The 24,522-nt window shown below is 29.9% G+C and overlaps 1 protein-coding gene across 1 annotated transcript; it reads right to left on the bottom strand.

Moving 5' to 3' along the window:
* Positions 1-522: 522 nt before the first annotated feature.
* Positions 523-24,279, bottom strand: LOC116773943 (tachykinins-like). Its single transcript, XM_032666532.2, has 3 exons — positions 24,179-24,279; positions 1,158-1,888; positions 523-1,036 (listed from the first exon to the last, which is right to left on the bottom strand). Exons 2-3 carry the CDS (start codon positions 1,867-1,869, stop codon positions 999-1,001), a joined length of 750 nt encoding a protein of 249 aa, XP_032522423.2. The 5' UTR covers positions 1,870-1,888; positions 24,179-24,279; the 3' UTR covers positions 523-998.
* Positions 24,280-24,522: the final 243 nt, after the last annotated feature.

Genomic DNA, 24,522 nt, shown 5'->3' with positions numbered 1-24,522 from the left:
TTTTTTAATTAAAATAAAACACAAGTTTAATTAAATTCTCCTCAATAAAGAATCGTACGTTCGTAAACATTTTTTAATTACCATCAATTAATTTGAACATTTCAACGTCTTTAACCGGTACACTCCTCGCTAACGATAAATTTTCCAGCGATGGATATATTGCAGCTCTAAAGGTATTCATTAGAACAATGAGAATATCTTTAAAAAATTCTCATACTAGATAATATAATATAATACTAGACAATATATCATGTTTATATTTTAAATGCTCGTACTAGTATAACGTCTATATGGACGTGTTTATACTTATTGCTCCAAAATTCCCCTCGCAATCGATACGTGATGACATCTCTCAAACTTAAGTCTTCTATTAATCAATATATTCCTACTCACATTACACACAATAGCAGCCATTACAGAGCTAGTGATTCAAAATTAACGACATGTATTACGCTATTCTCCATCACATTTCTTATTATTTAGTATTGTTTCATTAGATGAGGTTTAAATGAAACGAATGTAAAATTGACAACCGACTTTATTAATTACAATTATATAAGCACATCGCCAGCCTCCGCGAGATGAAAAAAACCTTCAATGATTCACCGACAGCAACAACAGACTATAACAAGTGGATATAACGTTAGGATACGGAACATGTTAGAGAGATCGGAACGGCCATTAATAACTGCTCTCAAATAATGGATCAGAAACCGGAAATAGGATTTAAACTACGAAGATCGCTTATAAATGGACTACATATAGGAAAATATAGACATATAATACGGTAGTATTGCTTGACTATGTCAATTAAATATGATCTGCACCTACTTTAACATTATTAAGATAAATCACTTAAAATAAACGCGTGACTAGAATTATAGATCTCTAGAACGGACGCTATGATAAGCCTTATGTTATGACAGGGGAAAGAGCTGCGACACTCGCTACGATATGTTTCAGTGTTAACTTTCATTACAGGATTTAAAAACGCGAAGTTAATTCGTTACGTTCATATCACTGGTCGGCTCCGAATCTGGAATAGAATAAACTTGTTTTGATAAAATTATTCTATACCTACTACAATATTTACTTCAAAATAAAGTGATTTTTCATTTATTTTAACACTAAAGTGTAAATATAAATGTTATTGTTACCTATAATGTCATCAGCCCACTTTTTGCCGCGAACTCCCATGAATCCCGTCTGTCTCCTCTTCGTCCAGGGCTCGTTAGCTTCAAACGGTTCCTGTCCACTGTTTTTCAGGTCCTTCTTCCCACGCACGCCTATAAATTTCCCTCGGAACGACACGTCATACGGCCTTTTATCTTGCCCCGACTTTTTGCCGCGGACCCCGAAGAATTTGTGAATATTCGCTCGTTTTCCCACCTCGTTAGTGAATAGGCCTGAGTCATCTCCATCCGAGGTCTCCGCGGGGACCTCAGTGTTTTCATCGCGGAGTTTCTGAAGATACTCCTCTATAACCTCGTTAAGAACAGGATATTCAGGTATGTTGTCATCGGTGGAGTAATCTATCTGCCCGATTAGTGACCCCGATCGTTTTGGAACGTATTCAAAACTTTCTGGGTAGTTCATAAAGTCAGACATCAAAGTCTTTTTTCCTCTCATACCCACGAAGCCCATCGGGACTCGCTTGTACTCGGCGTCATCATACAGACCTTTCTTTCCCTTGACTCCGACGAAGAATTGTGGTTTTCGTTTATACAACTGATCAGGTCCACCGACCTCGAAGTACTTCTTGCCCCTCATGCCTAGGAACCCTTGAGGGACTCTCCGCACCACCTCCTGGGCTGAGACGTACGCCAGTAACACAGTCAACAGAATGATACAACGCTTTGAGGCACCCATTGAACTGAATGTAGTCGATCTGCGAACAAATAAAGTATATTAAAATAAATAAGTTGGAAATCGACATGAGATATGTTATAGCGGATTTAACTCTTATTTATAAATCGTAAAACTTATACGATATAATTTGTTAAAATCAACATTCATAAAAAAATATAACACATTTCGTAAAATTATTTACAATATGTCGCTTTCGATTAAAAATAAATCAATCGGACAGAGTCCAATCAGTACTAGGAATACATTCTGACATTCGAATCCTTTCGTGGGAATTAAATCTTTTGACAAAAAAATTGTCACATGAGAAATATCCCGGGAGGGAAAATATACAGGACATAGTTAGATTAGGTTCCACTTGCATCGTAGACAGGTAGTAAAGATTTACAAATACTGAAAACTTTCTCATATATTTAGTAATTCTTTGAAGACTATGATAATTTTTATTTATTATGTTCAGTAACATTTAAAGAATAAATTTATCATACTTAAATGTGGTCAAAGACGTTTTTTCTAGCTGGAATGCGTTTGTTTTTTGTTGTATTGTGACGCTCGTTAAAATCTGTCGCTGGGGGCGAGGCGCCGATGGGTTGTTAGAATATCCCCACAGTAAAAAACACTGTGAAGTTGGAGTTATAAAAAAAACAGTGAATGAATGAAAAACAACATCCTGTTTCACATATAAACAATAATTAATAAAAAAAAATCACTACAGTTTAGGAACCGACGAAATCATCGAAATTTTACGCAATGGACCGTTCGGTTTAATATTCACTTTCCAATTAACTTTATTTCTTACATAGAGTTATTATTTTAATATATTCTTTTGAACATCCGTGTAACGGGGGGCTTATTAATTATTTATTTAACTTCCACAATAAAAAGAACAGTATTGTTGTTGAGGGGAAAGTCCATTTTATCCGCTCTTTGGAGACGTCGCTTTGAGAATTTTGGATGAGCAAATGAACGTGTGAGAAAATATCGCAGGATACTTTTAAAATCTACATAATTTGAATGTAGTTATAAAACATTTAATGTTTGTTAAAGACGCGTGTTAGAAGAAAACTTGGAGTGTTCAAAGAATCGATTCAGGGTATTTCAATGACGAGTTCTTTCTAAACAGAACTAAATTAATATTTAGTAAAAGAAAATTTACGACACTGATAAAATTACAACGAAAGATTTTAAATTTCCAAATCTATAGTAATATACACAGCGGCCAGACATTAGCCCACTATTAAAGTTACAAAATGTTATTCACGCTACCAATTATATATTTTCCACGCCATTTAAATGTAACGGAATAAATATTTCGGAACGTCAACATTTTTCTCGAGAGACACTAGAAAAGGACGAACGTGAATTATTCGTTGTGAGTGAAAGAGACAAAAAAACAAACAATACTAAATGCCACTTCAGTTTACTTGACAATAATGTGCAACTACAAAATAATGGAGAAAGCTTTACGGAATGTGATTATTGTTTAAAGTTTCGTTCTATTTTTAAATAAATATGAAAGGCAAAGGTTCTTGAGTGTTAGGTTTTAAGTTTAAAATTTTTCAGTTTTTAAAAGTAATCTGCACCTTTCCATTACCGGCTAAGTGCTAGCCGATATATTGCATTCGATACCTCGAAAGCTCGCCCATTGCAATTACTGTTGAGACTCAATTCGTTGGAATTCTCGTATTTAAGAGCCGAAAAACAAAATATAGAATGTGAAACAGTTCAATATAGATGAATGGCAGAAAAGGGCAGGCCTTGGTCAAGATTTTTATTTTTATACATATAAAAAAAAAAGAAACAAAAAAAATCTAAGCTTAAAAGAGATATTATATTTAATGATATGACATTATAATTATTTTAGAAAATCTAAGCCAAATCGCTTTTTTTTATTAAAAAAAAATTACAAAACTTCAGAAGAAATATGGACATGGTCCTGAATAGATGGCTTTTAGTATTTTATTTATTAGGATTACTTAGTATTAAAATAAGGTATTATAAGGTAAGGTACCTCCATGTTTGTATTTAATACTAGGAATTCATATAAATGTAATAACAATATTCACTTTTTTGCGATTGTTTTTCTATTTATTTTTAGAACAGGGCTATGGCGACTGATGTCAAATGTTGTCGAATGTAACTGGAGAAGTGTCTCATATAAAACTAACCAACAGAGCTCTTTTTTCTGATATACCATGTCGTACATTAATGTTTATACACAATTATTAAATAGCTTAGTTTTCTTTATGTTTCCACTATAACGTTAGATAAATAAGTCCATAAAATTAAAAGTATTAGTACTTATAATATTCACGTTTATATAAAAAAGACGACAAAGCGTAAACAGTTAGATTGTCATACAATTTACAGTTGTCTATGGTTTTTAATTGAATTGCCAATATGTTAAAATAGTTACAACTAAAGAGTCGGCATAAACCTATAAAAACATTAATAATCTGTGTAAATCCAAAAGACGTCATAATATTTTTGACGTCTGTCCGTTATCTGTGTAATATTTGTTGATAGTCTGTTATCTTAAACCAACGCGATCATTCACTGGACTGTCAAACATTTAGGCGCGCATCTGGGTCCTTATATCCAAAAATATAAAAATTTATCAAAAATATAGATTATCAATATCAAATTTATATTTGAGAGAGGCGTTTTTATTGGTTTTTCTAAAATGTATTACTTTAAAAGTTTCTAGGTTTTTGATTATATATCAAATTATAAAATCGCTGAAAAAATATCTAATAACAAAAATACAATAATATGAACTATATATAAAATAATATATATCTTTAAGTAATATACATGTTTAACCCTCTATATATATAATATGTTTGTCTTTACCGTCTGTTTGTAATCCTAGTTTAACCTGAATACATTCTTTCCTGGTATTCTTTCCACGTACACACATGATTCCCATAATATTACAACACCGGCCTGATGTCTCTTAATTATGTTTTGTTTATATATGAGTTTAACTGAGTCATTAAATATATTTTTCTCTTAACGTCCACAGATAATATTATGTTATGACAGATGATACTTAATTGTTGGAAATTTATAGCTTTGTTTATACAATTTAAATAGGCATTGTTTTTATTTTTCTTGGATTATCTAATTTCTATGAAACTTAACTCAACTTCTTTAAAAAATACTTTTTTTTTCATATCAAACTATTACAATACTTTTAATTATTTTTTTTGTTAATATTTTTACGGCTCTGGACAATACTTTTCATACATCGATTCTATTGCCATCACAAAAACTAAAATAAAATTTAACTGAAACTTAAAAGTTATCGTCGCCTTCTTCAAACTACGAAATTTACGATTAATTGAAAAAATTGAGAAATAAATTGTGCAAAGAAATTTAGATCCATCTAATATCTATACAGTTTGTTTATTGTTTCCACAGTGAAATATATAATTATATTATACAATACCGTATTGAAAATAACCCGATTGTTTTTTTTTTACAAATAACAAATATATTTTTTTTGACTGAACACGATCTGAAAAAAAATCTTTTGAATATGGCAACACGATCGGAAATATTTAATTAAATTTAATATTGATTTGTGATCTTCAGTTTACATAAGTATTATTAACATTTGTCCGCGAGCGGAGTTTTAAATGAAGCGCCGATACAATTCCAAAGATCAAACATTTGATCCGTCCAATCGTTCATAATAAATCCTTTTATAACAGCCACATATTCAACATACAGACAAATATGACGCTTACACTCTTATATAGAAACGCTATTTTCGTGTAACGCTCTTTATAAAGGCACATTCACACTTTGTCTAATTGGTTTCCTTTTCTTCAGACGACACAAAAGATGTTTGAAACGACTCAAAAGAAATTTTATTTCAAGACGCGCAATCGGAAAGGTGACGTTAAGGAAAATAGTTTCCTACTTGTATAAGAAATGTAAAATAACAATCACATGAGGTTCTATCACACAAACAAACCGACTTTGATATAATTATTTAAGATCTACACAAACTTTTCGTATCTGTTCATAAATTTTCATAATATTTAAACTGCTATACACGATATTACCGGTTATGAGATCCTGTCAAGTGATGTGAACGCGACGTTATTACAAATTTAAAAAATATTAAATAAAGTTTATATTAAAAGCGTTTTTAATAAAGAACTTAATTTTCAAAGAATATTATATGTGTGTTAGTTCAAAAGCTTTATTACGTCGTACCTTGGGAGAGCAAGTCGTGGTTTTAGCACAACGCCGCGGTTGTAGTTATCAAGCAACAGTGGGAACTCATACGACACGCCAAAATATTATTACGAGATAATACTGTTATACAACAGGTCACAGTAAAGTCACATACAAAAAAAAAATATTAAATTTACTTCCTTACTATTAACTATTTGACTTTAAGTTACTGTCATGGGGAAAAGTCGAACATAATTAAATGCAAACTTGTTCCTTTCCATTATAAATATATGTTTTGTAATTTAAAAGTAATGTATTTTAAAATAATTAATATTCGTATACAAAGTAAAAATGATAATTTACTTTCATTCATAGAAACTAAAATATCTTCATTGCTATAACATTTTAGTTATTTCCGAGCTTGAATACTGTTTGTAGTTCACTAATCTCTCTTACCTGTATAAATTCTCAATAACTCATGTATACCTACATACTAACCTCGTTTTAACTTAATGAAACATTAAAAAAATAAATTTATTAGCAAGTAATTACAATACAATCACTGAAATCGGTTATCAATAGCTTGAGTTTAGCATAATAATGAAAAATTTCAATAAAAACGTAACAATTAAATTCATATTTGTAAAACAAATCCATGAAAAGTTATTGTAGTAATAACGTGTTCTCAGAGGTGTATACATTTAATGGTCCGAGGTGTATCATAAGTGGCGTGTGTCATTACATTAGTGTATCACGGGCTGGTTGTTTACTTTAAATATAAGGCCCCGTGGAGTCGAGTGCATTACCCATGGTGATAGCTTATCTTAATGTGGTCAATATATAGGCACGTCACGAGCGGCTTTGGAAGTCAACATCACCGAGCTTAATTGGAAAGTTTTTTATAATGTATACGTTAATATTGTTCGAAAGATTAGTTTGTCCCGACTTTATGATAAACATAGATGTAGGATATACGTTACGTTTACAGTATAAAATTATTACAGAGGATCTGTATGGAATAATGATATCTAAGATTTTCGGATACAATACGCGTTTTTATTATTTAAAAACTACATCCTCCGGACGTCACGGTTCCTTTGCAGCAAGGTTTTTCATAAAAAGTTTTTATAAATCTTTATATTGTTTTATAGACGTATTTGAACATATTATAAAATAATAAAGCACATTATACATATTATTTATTTCATTATAAACATTTTGATGAGGAATAAAATAAAATGTAAAATTTTTCTAAATATGTCATTAAGCTGAAAATTTTACATCCGACTCTAAGAGTATGTTTTCTCTCACTAATAATTTTCTCCCGATTGAATCTTGTATTACAAGTAAAATTTTCATTAAAAAAAGGAGTCCAAAGTGTGTTTTTCCTCAAGGAAATGGAATGAAAATTACTGGTTAACATTAGGTCCGGAGATGTCTCAACTCTTCACAGAAATAATCTACGTCAACTCTATAATATTTAAAAAATATAAATCCTACTTTATCTAATAACTGATGATTTAAATGCAATATATAATTTGAATACTTCATATTTTATGGACACTTGTAACTAATTTATGGAGTCCATGTATGATAGAGTCACGAAAATTAAAAAAAAAAACATGCTACAATACTTTTAACTAAATTAACTATAGAAATGAGATATAAAATTAATCGAATAAAATAAAAATCAATGTATGTCTGTATTTCATACAAATGGCGTTTATTTCTGTTATATATTTAGGGCGTGGACAGAGTAGTCGTTATGTTTACAAACGGAAGCTACCCTCACCTATGATTCATCTCCTAAAGCGTCAGTCGTCGTCATAATTCAATGGGAACTGTAAATTCCCCACAAATCCATTTCGATAGTATTTATGGGAATGATTTATCTCCTACCTAACCACGTATTAACTAATTTTGAATTACCTCACATCAGATTCATGTCTCTTTAGAATACTATAAATATACACATATAAAAAAAATTGGCATTGATAATATTAGTCAACTATAGTGTTGAAAATAAAATTTAATAAGAAATATTTAAGCAATATTCTTATTGGATCTCTGATAGATCATTTTGTATGTATATACTCAACAATATATTATTCAACAAACTCCTTACTTGTTAGACGTCGCTGTGATGATTTGAAGTGACAATAGAGGGACGTCTCTTGCCGAGTTTTTATGTCGGCCGAAGTTAGTTCAGAAGTCAGAAGGTTGAGTGCAAGTAATAAATTCAAACTTAAACTTCAACTTGTGATGCACTTACATTAACAGACGGTTCAGTTTTATAGATTCAATTAGTTTAACTGTTTTCTTGAAGTCTTGGACTTTTAACTGAGCGCGTATAGTTATTTTAAAATTGAAATATCAAGTTTCGAATCAATTTGACATATTGTCATTTAAATTGATTTCTCTCGTGATAAATAAGTTGATAATTGTATAGTATTTAATGTATAATTTGTATTATTTAATAATTTTAATAAAGCATACTTCAGCCGCACTAATAATATATTACCTTAAATAGTTATAATATATTTCATTACAGTTAAATTTATTTATATCTCCACATACGTCGAGTGTTATATAAAAAAAAAATCTCGTGAATTTCATTCATTCGATCGTTAAATCCGTTTCCATTCATTTCACCTCCGTCAATAATTACATTTCATTCATTAAATTTATCAACGTATACGTGAAAAATATTTGTTTTCATTCACCGGTTTCCAGTCCATTAGTTTAAGACTATCAGTTGTGACGTTGAAAAATTGAAAACAGACATGAAATACAGCCGTTCATATCGAACGGTGTGAATGGTTTTTATATTGTAAATGAAAACATACCACCTCGCACCAACATGATGGATTGGAAGCCGAGCTGATAATTTGCTTCAAGTTGTGAGTGCAGGTGAAGTAAACCGAACAAAGACAACACCCGCCGGCAAACTTCGACTCAGTAAGGCATACAATCTCATGTATATTCAAGAGCGTAATCGTTTCGTACCCGCCTCGTTTACTTTCAAACGAAATGTGAGTTTAATGTTAGAAGTTTGTTAGTTTTTTCAGAGTTAATAATAACTTTTATTACGTGTCACATTGTCAATTCATCATCACACTCGCTTATTGTTTCTAGTTTGTTTACTTAACTGTCATTATGTTGCTAAAATTTGTTTTTTGGACGCCATTTTGTTTTTTTTTTCTGTACCAAACTTGTGAATGTAGGTTGATATTTTATACTCGCAATAAAAATAGATGCCAAACTAAATCTTGCGGCAGCTGGCTTGTAATCTGCTTGAAAGTGGGAAGATTACAGCCGGCCCAGTTTAATTACATCAAACCTTTTCTCATAATTACCGTCTGGACATGATATCTATATATCTAGATAACTTATTTTGTATTTTATTACTTATTTACACTTAAATAATGTTTGAATTAATTCTATTTTGATATAACTTTGTTTTACTATAATCGTATAGTAAATTAATAAACTAAAATATTTATTTGCTTACGTATAATTAAATTTTAAAGTAATAGCAATTATTTAATGTTTTGAACATAATGTATTAATGTAAATATATTGAATTAAATATTCAACAAATTGCCGGCGACCATGATATGGGTAGACAAAGGGAGAATTAAATATTTTTAACAAAATACACACAACCTTTCCTTAATATAACAGTGTCGCAAAAAACAATGTCTCCAAATTCAACAGAGAATCTCTTTTTCATAATATAATATGGAAATGAGATTATTTTTAATACAAATTATATATATTATTTCAAAAAAGTTATTCTAAAACTCTGATCATAATGCAAACAGTGAATACATGATGCCTCGGTGTTCGTTCGCTGTCATTTTTCCGAGATTTTCCTTTAATAAGCCGACCTCCGTCAAACTTATCGACGGTCGTATGAAACCAAATAACTTTCCCAGATATGGTAACAGAGTGTGAGGTATTATTTAAGGCATGTGCGTGTTTGTAGATCACTTATATTTCAATGATATTCAAGTCCCAATTTAATCAGAGCGAGTACCTTCAACGTCTATAAGTGCAGTTTCGTTTGATTGGACAAACTATTGACAGACGTTAAGGAAAACTATCATTATCATTACAATTAAGATGGATGCATCTTTAATGGATCTCTTTTTATTCATTCTACATTTATTTTAAAACGGACAAAGACGTGTTAAAATACTAGTGCGAAAACAAAGTTACAATAACGTTTGAAATTATATTCGCACAGAATAAAATAAAAGTGATTAATTCGGTTGCTATTACAGTCCTCTCGCATGTACCTGAATAACACGTATCAACAATATTGTCTAATCTCAAAACAAACTTTATCTATATAATAAAAATGTTAATTAAATCAGAGAAAATTCTAAACAAATAACAACTTTACTATTATTTGACGACGGCTCGTAAACCAATAAATATTACAAATGCCGGTGAAACATTAACTTGTAACAGTAAAGCGTCTGCTTAAACAGGTTTTGTTTTATCACCCCCGGCGGCGCAGACTTGCGACGTATACAGATGACATGAAAACTCTACATGAAGCAACTGATATTTCTACATTATATATAATCATTGATAATTCATAATTTCTGTATATAACAATTTGAGGGAAGTCAATTCACAGTGTTGTTTTCCTTATTTGTCTAGTCAAATTCATATATTGTTAGGTCATTTTCTTCAAGTCGAAATGTTGCGGGTGCGACTGTCGCACGTCGCACGTCTGTCGCAGGTGTGCAGACGGCTGCGAGGCTTGGTTCTTATTTGGTTTTACAGTCGTTAAGAGCTTTCTCACGAGCGGCGGTTAGCGTTATAGCTTCATATAACACTAACTGGTTACAGTTATAGGGAAATTGTATTTTTATAACATTACGATATAAAACATTTTATATCGGAGCATATTACAATTAATTACAAGTACATTTCATGAATACCATCAAATCTTAAGTAAATTTTATTTTTTTTTTCTAATAAAGTCATCTTCAATTAATGACAGAGATTTATATTATACATGACTCTTAATAATAAATAAATCTTATAAGAACATCAGCGTTACAATGAATTTCAAATCTTAAACTACATTTAACAGTCATTTTTGTAAAGTCTGCAGTAAAGTTAAGCCAATGAGAGTAACGTTTTCTTTACAAACTACCCTCCATAACGTACAGCCCCCGAGGGACTTGAATAGTTTTTATGAGCTCTAAGTCCGATGTTACTTTCCTATCTACAGTTTTAAACTTACAAATCAAGATAATTTTACAAGGGTGCAGAAACTTGTTGATATTTACTACTTAACTAACGGTCAAAGAGTATGTCCGTTCTGGAACTTTCTTAAACTGCTTTGGACTTAAGAGAACGGACAAATTTTTGTTTTGTGTTTACCTGAATACAGGTTACAGTTGAAAAAATAATTTAATAGAAACTGACCATATGTAAAATAATGTCATCATTGCAATACAGCATCAAAATAACTCACGCGTTATGTGTAATGAGGTTGAAATTTAATAAAACCGAAGTTAAATTAAGTGAAATAATAATTTGATATGTTGAATATCAAATACATTAAATGTTATATAACAAATTGACTACAAATTTATGTTAACGTAAGCTATTTCATTACATTTTTAAACTATATGTGCTTCATATTCTCATACAGCGACACCCATGCTAAGTGTTTTATTTGAATTATTCAGAGCAGCTTTTAGTCAAATGCAGGGATAATTGGATAGTTATTTGCTTGAAGCACTTAGAAATTCATTATTTATTTAAACTCAGTGCAATTCTATGTAGTTTCAATTATATTCCTGGTAAGACGCTTTAATTAAAGCACGCCCAGCATCCGACTGCTAAATGGACTATAGAATTTTATAGACAGGTTTTGTTACTTAAATTATTATGAAAATGTCTCATCATTTAGAAAGGACAATGTTATTTTTAGAGCTCGTTTTAGAAACTAATTTTAATTGTATCCGGATCACCTTTGTTTTAACAGTTCCGCATATTAAGCAAACTTTGAAAAAATAAAATAACTTATTGATTGAGGTTAGGCTAACCCACTTGAAATCACTGACAAGGATACCTCTAAAGTCCGAATGAGGAATGACAATGACACTTCTAAATTAATTGATTTATCTGTCCTGAACAAACTGAAACCAAATAAAACCCTTTTTCACCAACATATGTATAGGTTTTATTGATGGTATAGTTGAGTCTCTTGTGTTAACGTAGTGTTTTATTAATTTTATTTATATATTAAAATTTAAAACATCCTAAATTAGTTGAATGTTGACGATAGTTTTAAGCGTTTTAATTTGTTCGTCTGTCTGTATTTTAGTTAAACACATTTTGAAACGCAATATACAAGTTTTAAGACAACATAAAAATTATCGACTTTTATCAAAAACGATAAGTTACGTCCGGCCTTTTTTTTTTGTTTGCCTAATGTTGTTAACTCTATTTATTGGCTTTGAGGGTGTTGCTAGATAGAGTGGATAGTCCGAAAGACTAATTCAGAAATTTGGGCCTAAAAGGCCTGGGTTACAGGGTAAAGGGCAAGGGTGCCTCTGAGAGGCGAGACCCAAACTTAGGACATTGTTGGCGTCCACCGACATCTATGAAACGGGACCTCGTCTTAGTTTGCGAAGGCGGAGTGGGTGTATGAGTGTAGTTTTGGTGTATTTCGAGGGCATTCATTTCTGTATAGTCTGTCGTTAATCCTTAGGATCCGAGAGCCGTGACAAAAAGTTGCAAGAACGATTCGTTAATGAAACACCTGTGTTGTGCTGGATAAACTGACAGAGTCCGTTGCCTTTTAGGCGTTTAGTTTCCGGACTATATCCAATATCTGTCATTTCCTATTTTCATCTTTCTTTAAACACTTCGTCTACCGAGGGTCAAAAGATTTTAGGAGCTACGCATAAGACTACTTTAGCTTACGTTCCCTGGGTCACACGGTTCTTGTCTTGGTTCGCACTAACTCTCTAGAGCCTTGACTGTCCTCTAGGTATCCGTCTTTCTGTTATCAAAGAGACATCACAGAGACAGTGTAGCTCTTCATCAGTGTTTGCAAATAACTGGCTTTGGAGAGAGATACGAGAGTTTCCTATCCTTGCAGTAATTTCGAAAGAAAGCGAAATCTCACTTGCCTTATTAGAATTCTCTTATATCTGGAGGGCTTAAGTCCAGTATGGCTATAAACTGGTGAATATTTAAAAATTCATAGTATTGTGTATAATCGAGACAAAATATCAAACAAATACAATTTAATTAATGATATATATATGATATATGTGTATGATTATTACGGTAAGACACTTTTTATGGTGACATCTATTATGCCCTTAAATATAATTGAGTTTAATAAAATAACGAAACGAGAATCTTCTTCCTCATCAATATTATACACAAAATACTTATGATAAGTATTAAGTAACCGTAACTCCTTTAATATATATTAAAAAATAAATCAATTATAGAATGATTTAAAATTAAACCTAAACAGCCAAAAAAAAAAAAATGAAATATAAATTATAACAAATGAGACACGCGAAATAGTTATAGTTGAAACTTTAAAAAAATCCTCATATAAAAATGATTTTCCTCCAAGCGCAACTATTTGTGATACCGTCAGTTAAACTGTGGGACTAATTTGAATGAAGCCGTCAGGAAAAAAGGTTTAATTTGATGTTAATGAAATTTAATGAGCGCCGAGCGTTTGGTGGCGTTTAAAAACTCAACATGGAGTTAGCGTCTACTGTTAATGGCTAGAAATTAAAATAATAATATCAAAATTGATTAAAATTGAACTGAACCTGTGGTGTAAATCTTAAAGGGTATACTTTCCACAGTAAGCGTCATACTTCCAAAGGATCGATTGCATCTCAATGTGTATATTAATATGTTCTTATCAATTAAGTTGCCTTTTAATTAGGAAAATTAAATAATATATTTATGTATTATAATAAAGAAAATAATAATAATACTAAAAATATAATATATTAATAAGTTTATAATAAGGAATAGGATCTCCAGTAATGTAGTATAGAGGTCCTAATATTGGATCCCGTAAACAAAGTTTACAGAGGAATCTGACTACAATATGGAGGATAGAGACATCTAGTAATGACAATGTAACATTAGTAATGTTCAGCTTAAGACATTTGTCAATAATAAGCAATATAGCAAAATAAGAATATTTCATATAATTGAAAAATCGTAAAATGAAAAATAACAACGAAATGAAACTAATATATTTCGGATATACTACGCGGATTTTATTATTTTAAAACTACATAATCCCGACGTTTCAGCAACCGTGATCACGGGCAGACGAGATGTGCTCTCAATAACAACAAATATTGATGCTTAGTCTGAAACGTTAAATTTCTAGTTTTAAAGAAGTAAGTACATGCCATATATATTTTTCCATTCGGTTACATATAATATAAAAGTTTTTTTTTTGGAGATTGTAATCATCTTCAGAACTGAAATCGATCAATAAATGGAAAGAAATTGAATATGGGCCAATTTCGTTATAAATAAACCAAGCTTGCAATACACTAAAAGGGCATCTTAATAAAGAGTTGGCCGTCCACGTTTCCCATTTTTGTCACTAATGTCCAGTATAATCCCGGATCACGTTCCCCGGGGACATCCCCGATTTATTTCCGATTTAATACCGGCGTAATGATTTTTTAGAAGAAATATATTAAAGACATGTACACATGAACAATGACAAATTTTTAATCTGTTTATGCAGTGTATATAGTTATTATACTATAACATATAGAATAATGTATAGCTTTTTGTTTATTTCTTTATGTAGTAATCGACATATGTTTAGGTTATTGATTATTTTATAAATATCTTGAATAATTTATTACACTTTAGTACTTTTTTTACTTTATACTGGTAATAAAGACGTTAATATTTTTTAAAAAATATTTGTACAAAAAGGTTTTAGTTTTTTTTTCAAGATATTCATTAAATCTTTATGAAGTTTTAGAAATTGTTTTAGAATAGTTTCATACTATACTAATATTATTTCTTTTATTAACTGTAGACAGTTTAATAGGGTTGGATTAAAAAATTTGGTGAGTGCGAACATTTGCTAAAAGTAACAAATAATTAGAAAGAGTATTTAAACGACAACAGACCTCTTATACAACCTATGGGTGAATTTACAAATCCTTATAAATTTTCATTAATATGGCGACAAGTTCATGAAAATTATATAAAAGTGTGTTTAAATTTTTCTAAGGAAACTCCTTCTATTGTAAAAATGATTTCATTGTAGGTCGCGAATGTCGTATGTATGGTCTATCGGAGCCCCATACAGTCTACTATCCTATGTATAATTTAAATTATTTGAACGATGCAAGCTTATATTTAAAAACGTAGGTCTGAAAGGTCTTTAACTAAACCACATTTTTAGTTACACGATCTTTAAACTTTAAATGTACGTAATAGAATAGACTAAAATAAAACTAAACCTTTCTTATATTTTTCTTAAAATATAATCGCATTCTTTCTCTTTAATGATAAGACTATGATTGAATAATAATAACTATAAACATTTCGTTTTACTTTCATTTTAATTTAAAAGGATTTATTGTTTTTTTGGTATTGAAAAAAAAGTTATAAAATAATAGATTCAAAAAAGCTATCAGTAAGCTCTTAATCCAGATGTTAAAGATAAATCTCCTTTGTGGTAGTCAGTTGAAAACATTCAGTTTTGCTTAAAAAATGAAATATTCATAAACGGTGGCAAGATTTTTTTACTATAAAAATAATATACGAAGCAAAACAATATAAAGATTCGACCTAGCATCAACCATAAATGTGCTTAATAAAATAGTATAGCTGTGTTTTGTTTGCCGAATACATTGAACAGATATAAAATAAATAATATGTCGAAGCAAAAGAATAACAAAGCTGTACTTTTGTCTGGTTTTCGTTTAAAAAAACATTCCGATTCATTTTCTGTGAATATTCTCAGCCGCGAGAGATGTAATAATCTGTTAATTGGAAGGCGTCTGGTATGCTTAGCTATTTCCTCTCCATCACTCGCTACACCGCTTGGGATAGCATGCATTTCTTGTTCATCGGTATGCTTAGGAATTGCCAGTGTGAATTATTAAGAATCCAAAGCTTCCAATATGATATATGTATTTACCTGACAATTGATTATAGTAAAATACTATCACCAAAATATAATATTTTTTATCTGTGGCAACAATATTCATATTTTTGTGTATCAAAAATTAATTCTCACATGGTTCTGTGCAGTATAAGATAAAATCAGATAAAATCTTTTCATACAATACAATGACATTACAAAAAGCAACGCTCGTCGCAATTGTGGGTAGAGTCACAGTGACATTATCAAAATGGAAGTATTCACAAATAAACAGTATTGTTGTGCAACAATTCACATACTGTTCTACATTAACTTTATTAAGATCTAGGTTTTCGTTGTTGATAGTATATTTATAAGGACAAATTAAAAAATAAAGCTACTTTAATAGACTTATAGGGTTTTCTAGTTATTCTTGTTGATCTTCTGGTGAAGGGATAGCGTTTCTGTTGTTTTAACAATTAAGGGTTTTGCCCTGACGGGAGTTGGTGTTTGAGCATTACGTATATTTAGAATATCGGGATACCCATTTTCGTATAAAATCCTAATTAATATTCTCACAGTTATAACAGTTTTGAAGAAACCTTGTAAAGATAAGACCTGGTGTAGTAAATTTCTACATCGTTCGATCGATTCTATAGTCGTTTAGGTAAAACGATATTCCTCTTTGAATGAATATGATTTTTTTTTTCAAATAAAAACAATTTCATTTTAAAGATTAAAGGTGAAGTATATATTTTTTTGGTACAAAAACTTTTGAAACAATATAACCGTAAAGTTAATTTTGAAACAAAATTACATATCCCCTACTAAATGAATTAATGTCGCGCGCCTCCACGGTATTCGAATTTCCATAATACAGTTATACATTTATTTTGACATTATTGTCTACATAGCGTCAGTCTTTATAAAATGCCTGACTTAATACAACCCTTTCCAGTTTCCTTTATTCTAACCAACGAATGAAACACACAAAATTACAGTTCAATTTTATCTTTACGCGAGATAAATTCTAAACTAGTTAAATGGCTATAATTTTTATGGAAAATGCATTAATTTATTTTAATGTTGTAGCCACGAACTTTAACCCATAGTAAGTGTGGATTGAACCTGAGTTCTTTATTGTTTGGACTCTCTCATCTAACATGTTTTGATATTAAAAAGTTAGTTTATGAAGCTGTTCCAACACTGTTACGTCCGTGATACAGCCGTGATAGTGCTACTAACAATGTTGTAAACTAACTTTGTTCCCTTTACCTTAAACTGACCTAATAGATATGCTATACAAAGTGAAGAGAAAATGTTTGCGAGCCGTTAAGAAGTTAGAATCTATTTTAGGCTTCCACTTGTTTGTATAGTTAGTTGTGGAAGTGAAAAGTATGTTACTGTAACTCATTCAGACGTATAAATTATAATAGTTACTATCTGCGACATTGTCCTGCCAGAATATTTCTTATAGAAGATGCATTTCATTGACAATGTAGGCCCTACTCAGCCTAAACTGATTTTCCTACGATAAGCACACTGTTACTATTGAAACCCTTTTACTTGATAGAGCAGTTTCAGATATCAGAGTGACCTTTGACAATGAAAATCAAAACCTAATACATTTGTCAGCATCATTTTCGTAAAAGAATTGAAATATCCTTTTCAAAACTCGGTTTGCTATGAAAAATATTTGGTATTGAAAATGGAATAAGTTGTAGAACTTTAAATAGTTTTGTAGCATGAAGTCATGTGTTCGTGTAATATGAAACGGTGAGTTTGCAAACAAGCTGTATGCATTATTCAGAACAGCAAACCTGTTTGCGTAAGGAATGCTATCAGAATGTTCCGTTGTGTAACTCGCAATCAATCTAGGTAACACACGGGAAACAATAGGTACAATACGATTTTTTTCATGTGTATTTTTGAGAAATGATTTGGATTCCAATTTTTGTGATAGCTAAAAGTAAATTAAAAGTTTCTATTCGACCGTTAAACTAGGCGCTTACCGCAGCTTCGGTTCGGAATTTTATTTGATTTGTTATTCTCTTATTTAAATTGTTTATTTTAACGAATTATAACAAAAATCTGCTCAATTACTTTCATGTGAAGATGCAAACAATCTATTGCATTTAAAGTATAGTTGTAGTGTACATAATTCTTAATGTATGCCCAATACAGTTCATTAAGGACTTCCAAATCGTATATTTCTATGTACTTGTTACATTAACAGAGTAGGTATATAAAGATAAGATAACGTTTTTGAGATGTCTGTATGTCGCGGTTACTCTTAACAATGCAAGCTTTTATATTATTTAAAGTTTATTTAACATGAAATATGTTTTTACCAAAATTTGAATTAAATCGAAATAAACAAGTCGTCTTAACCTCAACGGTAGTTGTTGGTCCATCGCCCAAACTTTTATATTAAAATTTATTATTGATAATTTCTCACCAACTACGACTAATCAATTTTGTTTCTGGATTAAAAATCTCTTTATCGATTTATAAGAATTAATTACGTTATTAAAAGTATACATTATGTAACTGCCTTTCTGATGTTATTTTATTAAAAAGAATCGCCTAAAATGATTTAATTATTGCTAGAACTAAAATTTTATATATTTTAGTGAAAACATTTTTAATATGAACAATATAACAAGTTATTATAAAAAAAATATTATCCGATAATGATATAATCATTGTACTGGTTTATATATAAATCAAAAATAAAAATTGTAAGTACATAACGAATAAAATATCATATAATTTGTGTCAAAGTATAAGTATTCATTGATAGTAAAATAAAATGAATTAATTCGAATATCTTCACTATAATACTGATATCTTGTGTTAAAAGCTCATAACTAAGACATAATAGTTAATTTGGCTTTATTAATACTTGTCTTACCTTATATAACTAGAAGGAAACTGGATATGGTTAAAAATTTTAAATCACTAAGAATTCAACATTTTTTATACATCTGTAATGAAAAACGTATTTATATTTTAAGCTCCACACTAAATACGAGGAGCTCGTTGGTGTTGGAAACTCGTAAATCATTAAAAACTTTCTTATAACGTTGTTAAAATTATTAAGACCAATTAGAGAAGACCAAGTTAAAAAAAACTAAGACTAGCCTTTCTTGAAGTATAAGTTTATATGATTTTTGTTAAATTTTCAATAAACGTTATGACGGTTACGAATATTATTTATAATAGAAAAAAATTAAAATGTCTATTTTCTAACGATGCAGACAAAAACGAGACATCATAATCATCTCGTTACTTCTAACGAGACTAGAAACTAGAGTTATAAAGTTTTTGGTAAGTCAAACATCGTCTAAAACCGTAGACTTCTCAAGTAACGCTCTTCACATAGCAACCGAGTCATTAAATCTCACTTAATATGGCTGAAGACTCCACTACAAATAATAATGTCTTAAAATAATTACAATGTAGGTTAAAAATATATTCCAACTTTGAACATAAATGTACAAAACCTATAGTATTACGGTTTGTATTTAATATTGAATATAGTTAAGGACTGGTATATTCATACCACGAGTGTACATAGCACTGCACACGGAGAGTTTTCAGTTTTTTTTTTCATAAATCTTTGCACATTATAAATGCTAAATAGTAATGGAGCAAAACCCTCAGGACACCCAAGAAAGCGATGGCTGATCACCGTGAAGCAGGATATGAGAACCAATGGACTTACCACGGAGGATGCTAAAGACTGTGCAAAGTGGAGGAGTTTGAGCTGGAAGGCAGACCCTGGCTAATGCTGGGATAAATTTCCAGGAAGAAGTAGAAGTATTAGGTTTATTTTGTTATAAAAAGCCGTATATAAAAACAAGGAATCCGTAAAGTAAATAAATCAGTTTAAAAAAATATTCTACTCGTACACCTACATATGTGTGTACATAAAAAAAATATAGATGTATGGAAAAAGTGTTTATGTATTATTTGTGGTATTTAATAGACTTTTCATATTAAAACATCGGCTCTAATATTTGGACTGTTTGCTAAATATGTACACACATATACTTAGAATTAGCCCCAAAATTAAATAATATCAACCTCCCCTTTAATTTTATAACAACTTTATTAGAATAAATCCTTTTTTCTACTCATTTATATTTTTTTTACCTGCCTATTACTGTTTCCGTAATAATTTCTATGCATTTAAATCTTAATTAATTCCGCGTAATAGGTTTTTATACTAAAACAAACTAGCTTAGTTTGAAGAACGACATCCTTAATTGAAACTTCTTCAGGCCTTCTTAAATAAACAATGTGTAATCAGCCTAAAATAACAAGTACCAGAACCTCAGTTTTTAATTCATTTGTTTTTTTATATTATAGAGATGATAAATTTTGTATGACGTATATAAAAAAATAATTAAGGCATGTTATATACGTGTATATGAAAAAGAATCAATTGATCCGTAATCAAAACACTCACATCCATTAAATGTTTTTCATACTTGATAATACGAGTATATATATTTTTTAAATTGATTGAATATTATTGACGAAAGAATACGTTGTTTGTTAACTTGAGATGAAATTGGTTTAGCTTCGATTAAAAATAACCTGATGTAAGCTTCCATTTCTCTTTCACTGTATTGTAATATATTTTTTAAAAGTATTAACTTGAATGTATGTAAAAATCAAACATAACATCCCTTGTAATATAGTTATTATACGGATTAGTTATTATTTGCAAAGGAGGGTTACAGCTCGTAATCGAGTAACGACTATGAACTAGATAAATATTATTATTTACTATTAAGATCAGTTATCCGCGTATATTTGATTGGAAATATGAGTGGATAGACGGTCAGATAAATATTGTAAACTAGGTCAACTTGTAAATAAAATATTTACAAGAATTTAGTCTCAGAAGCAAAGAAAAATTTAATACTATTTACATTAATAGATTTAACTAAAAAGTTAATTTTAATAATTATTTCCTTCTTAGGTTCCCGCTGGTATTATATATATTGAGTTTTCTTCCGTTTGTTGTTACTTTAATTACTGCGAACGGTTTAGCAGTGATAAAAAAAAGAGTATGTGGAGCATCTATGAACTGTTTCCGAGGCAATCTTACCAAATTACTCTATCGCAGGCTTTATTCCCTTTTTTCGTTAATCGAATTAAAATAGCTGTTTCGTCGATAGAGCAGCCAAATTTTATTGGACATTCCAGCTTTCAAGTTTTTACCTGTTGCTTTGTGACAGATGTCTAATAAAACGACAAAAATTGCAGGTTTGTTTTTTTTAATAGCAGAGAAAGTAAAGAACACGACATTTAATTTAAAATAATCTTTATAGAGGAAAAAAAATCCACGAAATCTATATTAATATGATCTACTATATTGCTTCCTTGGATATCTTAAACAATTGGTGCATCACTTTGAAGGTAGTTTGAAAACCCTGACAGCTGTCATATATTAAGTTTGACATTGAAGTTTATCAGCTATGACATTTAATAATAAAAAACAATGATGGAGTACACATTAAAATAAACAAACTGTCAAGTGATATAAAACTAATTATTATATCTTTTCGCTGTATTTATCTTTAATATCTTTAAAATATTTTTTTAAAAGGGACTTTGTCATTTAAAATATGGATGTAATTTATTTACAATAGTAAAATTTATTTAGTACATAAATGTATTTCATTTCATTGTTAAAATAAACTAGAACTTTCTTATATAATTTTATGCTGTGTATAAGGAGGCGGTCGTAATAGATGCATGTATATAACATACAATTCCACTTTACCTTATGTCCAACATATCTTTTTGTTCTCAGTGAAAATCATTAAAGAGGAGCTTTATGAGCGTTTTCTGCGAACTCGTTTGGTCTTTTCAAGGTTTTTTTTAATTTCTTTAGGATTTCTTGAATATTCAAGTAATATATATATATATATTATAATAATGTATACATTATTTGTTATTCTTATATTCAATATTTATATAAACGACGTATTAATATTAAATGTATCTTTGGTGGATAACTTTTTTAACATATTCTAAGACAATTCTTTGTATTATTTCAATGATCAATTTTATATAATGTAAATGTATGTTTATTTTTGGGTTCCTCCGCATATTAACCTAGGAACTCTTGTTTTAAGAAACTTCAGTAGTTGGGAGCGATTGTTATGATCAAGTTTATATTTTAGTAGAAATAATATGTGAGTATTATATATGAACTCATGGTAGATAATTGTTTTGATATAATTATACTATATTCAAACATGATATTAGATGTTTATTTCAGTAGAAATGTAAAAAAGCTTACGATGGATTTATAGAAATTAAAGGTTCATTGAGAAAATAAGTTATCTTAAGTCTTGTTGAATCTATATGTAACACTGTTAAGGACGTGATAATATGTCTAGTAGCGCAAGTCTGGTTCAGTAGTTCCTTTATAATAATGGCTTAATTTATTAATCGGTATGGACCCGGCACCCGCGCGGTCCACGGAAGGCTGACTAGTTTCTTTTCCGATGTTTAGTCATTGTATTCAAAGACCCCCCATGCTAAATCAAATTCTGACACGATCAGTATTCGTAACTGCCTGCATCGTCGCTACACACGTCGTCAAGAGTTTTACTAATATTAACATATTATAGTATTAGGTTATTGAATATCAAACGCTAAACGCTTCGTATAAGGTGTGGCGACGCGACGGTAACTTGTAATGAGCAGACTAATAGACCGGTTATAGTTGCTTTGCCAATAAAGCTCTCGTGCTGATTGACTTGATTTGAGTAATTAATTATAAGATCATAACAATAAATGTCAATTTTTAATCAAATTGTATGTCGTTATTATCTTTTAGATTAAGAACACATTCGGTTAAAGTAAATTTCCTAATACACTTATTTTTTTTTTATTTTTTGTATTTATATATATGTACATATATTTATATCGCAAAATTAACTAGATAATTTATTTGAAAATTATTCATTGCAAACAATGATTTCAGTTTTTATATATTTATAATTAAATAAATAATATCATGTACATAGTATTAAAAAACCATTTTTGAAAATATAATTGATTTAAATGACTCTATGATTTGATTTTACTTGGCGTATTTTCTACAGTAACAGTGATCAATGGCAGAAGTAAGGATGATGTCTATTTATCACCAAAAATAAAATATTTTTAAATAAATATTCGAATAAATTGTATTTTATGAATTGTTTTTTGTGATTTGATAAATGTCGGGGATTTATTTCTCAGATAATTAAAAAGGAATTATTACGTGTTTTTAATTATGTATTTTTGTTTTTATATTTTCTTGTGTTTGTTTTATGTTATTGTTAAAATACCTTAAATGATACAACAGCACAAGAGCTTAAGAATTCTCATCATATCCACCACCCCACCTTCATTACTTAGCGTACAGATTTTTTTTATGTCTCCATCAAATCACATTTATTTTTATATTTGTCGCATTTGGGTCTAAGGAAAAGAGCTCTTTTAATGTCAGTTGCATTTTTTAAACACACTTGTCGTTAACAATACATAATTATATTTAAAAAAGAAATATTTTAATACAAAAAAATATATAAATATTTAATAATTATGTCACAAAGAGCGGAGTTTACTATCCTGTCGTTACTACAAGGGTTCTTGTAGAAAAACTAGAAATATTCTTGAACAATACACGGAGCAGTCTTACGTACACAAAATACTATTTTATTTAAAATATGGTTTTTAAATTTTTTATAAATAGTATCGGAGTTTGCTGTGCTTTCTGTAAAATTGTTGAAAAAAATATATATAATTGTAATTTGTAACTGTGTATTAAATTAAGATATCAAGCGGTTAAATTTGTTTAAATTGTAGAGTTTTTTTATTTAATTATGTATAATTATTATTAAACCTTTTATATTGTATTGATAAATATACCCTAATAATATTTTTAGGTACAGTTATACTTGTACAACTTACCTGTTTATTCACACAAAAATCTTTACAGATCTTTCATGACTCCGCGAAGTTATTTTTAAATTATCAACGGCAGCGTTACACGCGCGTAATGTTCACACAACTGATGGAAAACGCGCCAAAACTGCGCTTCTTACGTTAAATATCAGCCAATCAGAGCGTCAGACGCCTCCGCGTAACTCTCTCGACCAATTAGAGATAAGCTATTCCACTCAAAGATTTTAATACGTTTTTCATGTCTATCGTTATCAATGTTGTAATTATCAGAAATTTGTTTATCTGAAAGCTGTACAGATTACTGGATTACTTTGTGCCATGAATCAAATGTATAAATAATGACTATCCAA

The sequence above is a fragment of the Danaus plexippus genome, chromosome 20 (genome assembly GCF_018135715.1).
Source record: "Danaus plexippus chromosome 20, MEX_DaPlex, whole genome shotgun sequence".
In the NCBI taxonomy this organism is placed as follows: domain Eukaryota; kingdom Metazoa; phylum Arthropoda; class Insecta; order Lepidoptera; family Nymphalidae; genus Danaus; species Danaus plexippus.
This window is presented reverse-complemented; position numbering and strand designations above follow the sequence as displayed.

Excerpts from the sequence above, each read along its gene's own strand:
- LOC116773943 (XM_032666532.2), bottom strand. The coding sequence starts at position 1,869 with ATGGGTGCCTCAAAGCGTTGTATCATTCTGTTGACTGTGTTACTGGCG. Across the intron at positions 1,037-1,157 it reads GTGGGCTGATGACATTATAG|ATTCGGAGCCGACCAGTGAT; the intron begins GTAACAATAACA and ends ATTCTATTCCAG.